Source organism: Etheostoma spectabile, unplaced genomic scaffold (assembly GCF_008692095.1).
Source record: "Etheostoma spectabile isolate EspeVRDwgs_2016 unplaced genomic scaffold, UIUC_Espe_1.0 scaffold48, whole genome shotgun sequence".
In the NCBI taxonomy this organism is placed as follows: domain Eukaryota; kingdom Metazoa; phylum Chordata; class Actinopteri; order Perciformes; family Percidae; genus Etheostoma; species Etheostoma spectabile.
In genome coordinates, this window is record NW_022605618.1 from 771,690 (window position 1) to 781,335 (window position 9,646).

General features: G+C 36.8%; 1 protein-coding gene across 1 annotated transcript in view; it reads left to right on the forward strand.

The window, feature by feature from the left end:
• The window catches only part of LOC116686779 (mucin-5AC), a 37,757-nt gene that overhangs the window by 20,701 nt on the left and 7,410 nt on the right, over positions 1 to 9,646 (forward strand). The window contains exons 17-26 of the mRNA XM_032511826.1: positions 356 to 611; positions 1,849 to 1,901; positions 2,214 to 2,323; positions 2,421 to 2,572; positions 3,156 to 3,294; positions 4,227 to 4,337; positions 4,607 to 4,783; positions 5,608 to 5,847; positions 6,269 to 6,425; positions 6,525 to 6,653. Of these exons, the coding sequence (XP_032367717.1) occupies positions 356 to 611; positions 1,849 to 1,901; positions 2,214 to 2,323; positions 2,421 to 2,572; positions 3,156 to 3,294; positions 4,227 to 4,337; positions 4,607 to 4,783; positions 5,608 to 5,847; positions 6,269 to 6,425; positions 6,525 to 6,653 (1,524 nt within the window). The remainder of the gene's footprint in view (positions 1 to 355; positions 612 to 1,848; positions 1,902 to 2,213; positions 2,324 to 2,420; positions 2,573 to 3,155; positions 3,295 to 4,226; positions 4,338 to 4,606; positions 4,784 to 5,607; positions 5,848 to 6,268; positions 6,426 to 6,524; positions 6,654 to 9,646) is intronic.

The following is a 9,646-nucleotide window of genomic DNA, read 5'->3' on the forward strand; positions in this document are numbered from 1 at the left end:
AATATATTACATATTGGACCTTTAATTTACTAGAAAACAAAAAATATAAATTTTGCGGATTATGAAGCAGCAATATTCATGCTAGTGTCCTCACATTCTATATGGGATATTGATGCTGTTTAAAAATGTTAACAATGTCTTGCTCCGCCCCTAATTGGGAGAGAGACTGGGTATGTAACAAACAGCTGATGACCTTCAAGGGCAAGCTGCATATTTAATGAGATTTCATTCTTGCTTTGTTTAGAAGGCCAGTGCAATCGATAATTGACAATTAACCTGCATGAAAATCGGATTCATCTAGCAGATTCTACTTCTCTCGTACTAATTCTCATCCTAATGTTATCTCTCCTACTAGGCAAATTCAGTACATTGTGTCCAGCAGAGACAGTGTATGACTACAACATGACCTGCTGCAGTCGTACCTGCCGTTCTCTCAGCCAGGCTGACTACTCCTGCCAGACCACCTTCACCACAGTGGACGGCTGTGGCTGCGCCGAGGGAACCTACATGAACGAGGTGGGGCAGTGCGTGTCCAGTGACAGCTGTCCCTGCTACGATAAAGACATCATTATTCCTCCTGGACAGGTTGTCAGCAAAGATGGCTTCACATGGTACATACACAACTACTACTACTACTATTACTAGTACTACTACTGCAATTGCAGAGAATATTCATGTCAGGAGTTGGGCATTTAGTGGTCAGCTTATAAACACCAATTACTTTATAATGAGCTGTTAATCAAGAATATGGACAGGCTATTGTGTTCCATTTTAGGGTAATAGCCTACAGGACATACATTAAAGGTATACCTAATCCTTTAATGGATGTCCTCTACATACACATTGAATCCATACACTCTGAAAAATGGAGGAAAGTAAACTTAATGTGCTTGGTAGACAATAGGGAGGATTATTTCTGGAAAAGCCATAGAAATGGAAACAAGCTAACGTTAGGCAGATCTGAAAGTATTTTTGAGAGGCTAATGTTAAAATGACAACACAACACGCTATAATTTGTAGAATAATTTTTACCATCACGATCCTAGTTTAGAAGGTTAGCATACTAATGTTTGCTAACTTGCACTGATGTAGAGTGCAGTTGAGGTGGGAAAGTCATCAGATCATGACATATTTGGTCGTAAACCAAAGTATTGGACACATTAAACTGTTGACCAGAAATTTATCCTGACTGGAATACAAACGTCTATATTAAATGTTATAATAGTTTTCAGAAAAATAAAAAAGGCGATCCATCCCTTCACTGAAGTGTCAACAAACCAGAAGCAAAGCCTGTTGCAAAGCCTCCATGGCCTTCAATTGCATCTAAATAAAATCCAATCTTAACTCTAATACAGTCAATTTAGCTAGCTGTAAAGGTGCTATGTGTGTATTAGTTGTTATTGCAAATATGTAACATGATTAAAATTTTAAAAAGAGGTAATTTAGCTTGAATTTGTATGTATTTGGTGTGATTACAACTTAAGTTAAGTAAATGTTATTATCCCAGTGGGGTGCAATTTGTTTTACAGCCAGCAGAAAATAAAAAAACAGCACACAGCATAACATTGGATGTGTGAACACTCATGAAGTGAATGTACCAATAGAACTAGCATTGTATCACTGAGAAGAAATAATAATAATAATAATAATAATAATAATAATAATAATAATAATAATAATAATAATAATAATAATACAAAGGGGACAGTCAAAGGCCAGCTAAAGGACATTGTAGCAAGTATACATCAATCACAGTATGTTATTAAGATTTAGACAACATTCAGGATGCTACTGTAGCTGGTGACATTAACTATTTTTTCTTATGTCCTCTTATACCTGTTCTCACAGTGTCTGCAGACATGGGACTCTCAGCTGCTCAGGAGGGGCAAATCTACTACTATGTATGTTTCCACATAAGGACAAATACTTGCAATTCCAATAACCTAGCGAGTTAAATGCTTTTGTCTCAAAGGGGAACTTTAGGGGGTTTCAAATAACAAAATTACCCTTTAATTGTAATTTGTTAATAATATAATTAATGTTGAGTGTTTACCTAATTAAAATGTTGCATTTTAAAGTCTCTTCCATATCATGAAGCTTCAAAGCTGGAAGAAAAATATGGTTCCTGCTGAAATACAGGGAATTGTGCATTAAATTTTGCAAATGGCATCTGGAATTTTGACATGATCATAATACTCTTTATCATTTCCAAGCCTCACCATCATGTGTTGCCCCCATGGTTTACTTTGACTGCTCCACTGGTCAACCTGGGGCCACTGGGACTGAGTGTCAGAAGAGCTGCAGCACCCTGGACATGGCTTGTGTAAGTACAGCATAACACAGAAGTCTAACTAACAGAAGTCAAACATACATGCACAAGCCCTGTTAGACTCACAACCTCTTAATTTGTTTGGACACAGATCAGTACAGGCTGTACATCTGGCTGCATGTGCCCTGATGGCCTTGTGTCAGATGGAGCCGGAAGCTGTATCAACGAGACCAGCTGTCCATGTCTGCACAATGGACAGGTTTATCAACTTGGGCAGACACTGAGTGTGGACTGCAACACATGGTTTGTACAAAATATCAGCAATCACATATTAATTAATATGTCTCAAGTGCAGGAACCTTTTAATGATAACACATGAAAACATGGACAATATTTCTGCAACCATAGTTTGGTTATAAGTTTTAGAGCAGACATCTTGAAAATTTTAAGTTAATGTTTACCATCCACAAAATGTCTGTTATGACTTTACCTAGTAATACAAATGGAAATTCAAAAACAAGAGGCTAATCACTGTTATGATGCGTTATAAAAAAGATTGCAATGTACTATAGAATGTATAACTATAGAATTATAATACACTATGATCTTTAGTTAGTGAACATAACCTTATAAGTCATTATAAAATACAGTAATAGCAGTAGTTATATTTATTGTGATTAGCACTCATAAATACTCATAATGCTATGTAAAGCAAAAAAAGTGAAAAGTGTTACCCCAATTGCACAAGGGTTTTTGTATTCTAAATTTAGATTTAGTAAATAATAATTCCAGATGTTTTTGCTGATGAAAAATAACCCCCCTAAAAATGCAGTGGTTTTTCTGCATGTTTCAATTAAAAGTTTGTGTCTCACTTGTGTCTCCCCAGCTACTGTAATGAAAGGAAGTTCACATGTACCACCAATGTGTGTGATGCAGTTTGTGGGATTTATGGTGACGGTCACTACGTCACATTTGATGACAAGAGGTTTGACTTCAACGGAGAGTGTGAATACACACTCCTACAGGTAAAGTGGCAGATCACAATGAATGCAATTGTAATCAATAAATATATAAAATGCAGTATTTCACTAAAAAACAATGTATAGACTAGTACAAAAGTAATCCCTCTCAATCATTACTTATAACCCACTAGAAGCATGTGGTGGTGTCTGTATCTGCAGAGGCCGTGCCCTTGATTTGATCTTTGCTTACTGTTTTGGGTGTGGGATGTTTATGTGCATCCACAAAGAGCTTTTGGGTACCACATTTGTGTCTAATTCACAGCCAATAATAGTGTGCAGGGTGTGCTTTTCATTTTTTTTTACACAAGGATGTAGCACTGCATTTGCACAAAATATTGTGCTAAATGTGCTTCTTTGTACAACAGAGGAGTACCTTGTGTGTATCTGTCTACAGTGCAGCCAAACACATGTTTTGTATGAAACATCTGTCAATAATCTGCTAATCTGCATTCTTCTATCATAACATGAACAACTATTGTTTGATGAGGAATTGGAGGTGTGTTGTGCTGCTCTTTCTTGTTCCATTAGTCCATAGTGACCCTTGTCTTGTTAAAAACAAACCTAATGTTTTGCCATTGGAACACAAAATTTGAAGCAGCAGCAGGAAATTAGCAGAAACGTGATCCAGCTTGGATACAGCTGTAGGAGAATTAGAGTGAGGTGGTTATCAGTGAGATAAAACTATGCTTGATTAAATGCTGCATTTGAGTCCTGTAAAGCCCTGAGGCTTAGGTAGGCAATATGAATCCAGTGCGTCACTGGCAGACTCTGCCACCATCTAGAAACTACTATATAGAGAGGTATTTACTGAATGTAGATACATGTATGACTATTGCAAGAAAAAAAGCAGACCAGTAATTGGTGATGCAGTTTATCTTTATAAAAAAGATTAGGGATTAGGTTTTCCAGTAATTGCATGTTTATGCCTTACTCAGGACTACTGTGGCACCGGACAGAGCAATGGAAGCTTCAGAATTATCACTGAGAATGTTCCCTGTGGAACCACAGGAACCACCTGCTCCAAGACTATCAAAATCTTCCTAGAGGTAAACACAACACACGCACTCTGTGTACATATTCTGCCTAAGTGCAACGTCAGAATACTATGGTTCAAAGGATAATCACTAAGGATGGGACCTATTATTATTTTATGATTGATAAGCCTAAGAATTTCTTTGGTAAGTCAGCATTAAAATGATTTATTGTTGTATCAAAAATATTTAACTATATATTAACAGTGTTTACTTGTTCCACCTCAATTTCTGTAAATGGTACAGTAATACAATATATGTTTATTTGATGTTGATGCCCACAGGATAATGAATTCCAACTTAAAGATGAGAACTTCCAAGTGGTAAAGAGCAACAGCCAGGTGATCCCTGCTCAGGTACACAAGATGGGTATTTACCTGGTGGTGATGATCAAACCGGGACTTGTGCTCATGTGGGACCAGAAGACCAGTCTTTTCATTAAACTCAGCCCGCAGTTCCAGGTAAAAAATGTCTGCGTGTCAAGATTGACCCTTGGCTTTTACACAAATTGTGTTGGTTAAGGCAGTTTCAGCCCGGCCTATGTCATTAATGATACACCATAAGAATTTTCACAGACACGTCAGGACATTTTGTTCCACAAAGCAACTTACATTAATCAATACTTTTGATGAACAAATTGACTAACATAAGTAAAATCACTCTGTAAATAACTTTGTAATGAAAAAGGAGTCACTCATAGTGTTGAAATCACAAAGACTCAGCAACCTTACAGAGCTTTTTAGCCTCTATTATTCCCAGAAAACGTTAGTGTGAACTTGTGAACATTGCATCAGCCTAAAAACAGTATATTTTCATCAGGAACTGGTGGAGACAAAACAGAGATAAAAGGAGAGTGAATATTGGACTTAAATATGTCTGGTAATTTAAAACATGACAGCATTCTTTTGCTACATTGGCCACAACAAGTTTATAAATCTGGACTATGATAGTGGCTGTGTGATATTTTCCTGGAGAAAACATATCAATATAGCTTATTTTACATTTCTCATGGAAACGTGGCTTACAATCAATCATATGTTTTGTTGCAATACTTTTGCAATACTACTTTGTAGTCAGCAGTTCTTTGGTGAATGTGTCAAATTGAAAGACAGGACAACGTTTTTTTTACACACAACAGTTTGCACTTTATGAACTGGAAAGCAAAGACATTTCTTGAAAATACTTAACCTACATTTGAGGAGTGAAGGATATTTGAGTGGAAGCACACCAGCTTTTACTTTTTTATCATAGCAATACATTATGTTATTGGGTTCCTCCCTCTCAGGGTCAAGTCTGTGGCCTGTGTGGAAACTACGACGGCAACAGTAAGAATGACTACACCACACGCTCCCAGGAGACAGTGGCAGATGTTCTAGAATTTGGTAACAGTTGGAAGGTTTCATCCGACTGCCCAAGTGCCCAACTACTCACTGATCCCTGTGCCTCTAACCGCTACCGGGCAGCCTGGTCCCAGAAACAGTGTAGCATCATCACCAGTGTCACCTTCCAGAGCTGTCATTCAAAGGTAACTATAGTGATAGGCACATGGATACACACACTTGTGTATGCAATTACACAATCTGAATCACTTTTACTGCCACAGTATTTGGGAAATGTTGTCACTAAGCATTCATTGCTCAGTTCTGATCTATTAAATCAAAACATTGGTCCAGAGAAAAATCTCTTAAAAGCTAAAGACAGTACAATATTTGGACTGGATATTTATACGCCCTTGAGGTTTTTGCTAATGATTATGGCGAACTAAGACCTTCTAATTATACCATCACCCCAATATTTCTACCATATACACCAATAGTTCTCCCTGTGTGATTAGTACTAATACTACCAATGACACTTTTGCTACTATTACTACAAGCACAGGACAACATTTTTGTTGCCCTCAGCTTTAATTATTCGGCTAAACAGTACACTATTGTATGTTCAAGGTTGACCCTGGTCCATACTTTGACTCTTGCGTGAGAGACTCTTGTGCTTGTGACACCGGTGGGGACTGTGAATGTCTTTGTACTGCTGTTGCTGCATATGCCAAAGCTTGTAATGAAGCTGGGGCCTGTATTAAATGGAGAACTCCAAAGCTGTGCCGTAAGTTTGGCCACCATGACACCAGGACGAAATTGTATCTTCAGCCAACATATTTCAGTTTGTTTGTACTTATATTAGTACTTCTTTTTTCTCTTGCAGCTATTTTCTGCGATTTTTATAACTCCCCTGGTGACTGTGAGTGGCACTACAAGCCTTGTGGAGCTGACTGCATGAAGACATGTAGGAATCCATCAGGAAACTGTTCCAGCCTCATTACTGCCCTGGAAGGTACTTTAGAAATATATTTTGGCTTGATTAGTTTAATCTGTGTGTTTTGGCCATGCAACAATTGACCTTTTCTATAGGAGTGACTGTCGATCAAAAGTGCTTTTGATCCAGTATGTAGGCACACGCATGCCAGAGCCATCATGCTCAGTACTGCTGTTCTGGCATTTTCTCAAGTGCTTTCTCATTTTCTCAGGAATTATAGGGTTGATCTGCATAACTTTTCATTTCTTTAGGTCAGTTTAGTTTGCTTTTAAGCTTAAATAATCTTTCTTGCAGTTGTGTTAACATTTTTTAAATAATTTAAAATAAACTCATTCTAGTGAGTGTGTGGCTCACCCGCCAAGAGGAAAATGACAAAGAACCTCATTTGATTACCAATCCCCAGGCCACAGATCTGCACAGGGCCAACAACTGAGACCAAATTACATTGTTTGAGAAGTAACAAATAACAATTACCCTTGTTACTGTAATAAAGTTGTTTTTGTGTACCTTTTTAGAATATTTCAAAATAAATTTAAAAATGTTTTTACTTAAGTAACTTTTTATCAGATGATTGAGAAATCAGATGCTGAGATGAAGTCTGCATTCTTTATTCTTTTTAAACTTCACTCAGTATTTTAATGTCAGAAATAAATGTATTAACAATAGCTCAGGGAAATGTCTAGCTCTGGGCACTGAGCTTTCTGAAAATGTGTTAGATATCATTGTAGCTGAACTTGTGCTGAATGGTACTTGGTAACTTAACATTTGTTAAAATTGAACAGATATCAGAAGATGCCAAAATCATTTGTATCTGAAAATACCCTAGGAGACTTTTATTCAAGGGCCACCAGAGGAGTATTGGGATCTTTAGTCAAAATAGACTTGACCCCCCCCCCCCCCCCCCCCCCCCCCCCCCCCCCCCCCTTCACCAGCAATTAATTTCCTATGACAATCCAAAATGATTGGAAAAACAGGCATTACTCTCCCAATCATTTTAATTGATGCCTTTTGTATTGGTTTGCACTTGGCGAAGATGTACAGATGCCCATTTTTTTTTACAACCATGACATATGTGACTTAACTTCTGCTTTCTAATTTTACACATCACACGCCAATATTATGGTGGCCAATTCATTAGATTTACTCACATTCAGAGGTTAAACTGGTGCGCAGGTCCACAACGCACCCTACCGTTTTGCCCCAAATGTTTTGAGTGTACCCCCGAATGTCATTTTACGGCGCAATTTTAAATGATGAACATTCACCGTAAATAAGGGCGAGGGTCCGTGTACGTTTTGATAGTTTGTTTTTTTCGTTTGAACCACAACACAAAATAACGAAAAAAACACCTTTTTTTGTTTGTCGTTTCAAACCAAAAACAATGAAACGGTAAAAAAAGAGCCGTTCTCCCGTTTTGGTTTCTGAATTCAAAAACAAAAAAACGACTAAACCAAATTCAAATAACGATCCGTTTTTGTTTTTTTGAAATTCTTATTTTCATTTTTCCGTTTGAAGATCTACATTAAAAGAAAGACAGGTGGGCCAAGTGACCTGGAAGTAACAGTAAACATAGCTTATAAAAATAAAAGCCAAGCTTTTAGAACGGGCATAATATGCAACACTAACGTTATACCAGGGTAACGTTAGAAGAAAAAAAATCTCTCAATAAATAGGCTGATATGAACCTGGACCAAAAGAAATATGTTAGCAACAGTAGTTTATTACAGTTATTTAATATTGTGCCTATCCACGTACACATCACCAGCCACGTTTAATGAGCGCATTGTTTGGTTCAATAGCCTACCGTTGGTAATATGAAGTTGTTACTGTTAGCTCTATATTATATAATTAAATTAATATTTAATTTGGTTTCTACCGTAATGTACCATCAAGGGCAGTTCAAAACATTAAAAACACAGACCAGTAGGTGTCGCACCATGCCTGCGAGCTACTGTCATATGGAGATAATATACAAATTAATATTTATGTTCTGTAATTTTGCGTTTAAATCCCTTAAGGCATTTACCTACTCACCAAAATGAGCTCTTTCTCCACATAATGTTTGATCGGCTGATTTACATGTGTGCTGTTATACTGCGTGAACTGTTTTAGGAGTTGACTGTTTCATTCACAAATTTAAAAACGCAAATAGGCCTACAGTCCAGTGGGGTGTGTGGCTCTAGTGTGTGTAATAGACAACAAGCAAGTGAACATAATCTAAACATTTTAGTAAAATAAATTGATTCGTTTATTATTTGCATATAATAACAACAGATTAACAACAAAGGGAGCTTTCAGCTAAACTTAACTATTCTGCAAGTGAACATAATAGAAAAAAATTGAACAATTTAATAAATTATTATTTACCTAAAATAATATTAACACGATGGTCAGCAACAGATGAACATAACTGAATTTAACAGGCCCCCCCAACAACAACCCTAAAAACGATCCCCTAACTTCTCATGGTGGACAATTTGGTCCATTACGTGGAAACCACGTTAAATATTAATTTAATCATATAATATAATATAGCGCTAACAGTAACAACTCTGCACACACAAGTTCTTAGGTTAACCTATATTCCCAATTGCATCCAACCACAAAATGCACTCATTAAACGTGGCTGGTGATGTTTACATGGATAGGCATGATATTAAATAACTCTAATAAACTACTGTTGCAAACATATTTCTTTCGGTCCAGGTTCATATCAACCTATTTATTGATTTATTTATATTTTCTTCTAACGTTACTCTGGTATAACGTTAGTGTTGCATATTATGCCCGTTCTTTTATTTATATAAGCTATATTTACTATTACTTCCAGGTCACTTGGCCTATCTGTCTTTCTTTTACTGTAGATCTTCAAACGGAGAAATGAAAATAGGAATTTAAAAAAAACAAAAACGGATCGTTATTTGAATTTGGTTTAGTTGTTTTTCGTTTTTGGAATTCAGAAACCAAAACGGGAGAACGGATCTTTTTTTTACCGTTTCTTTGTTTTTGGT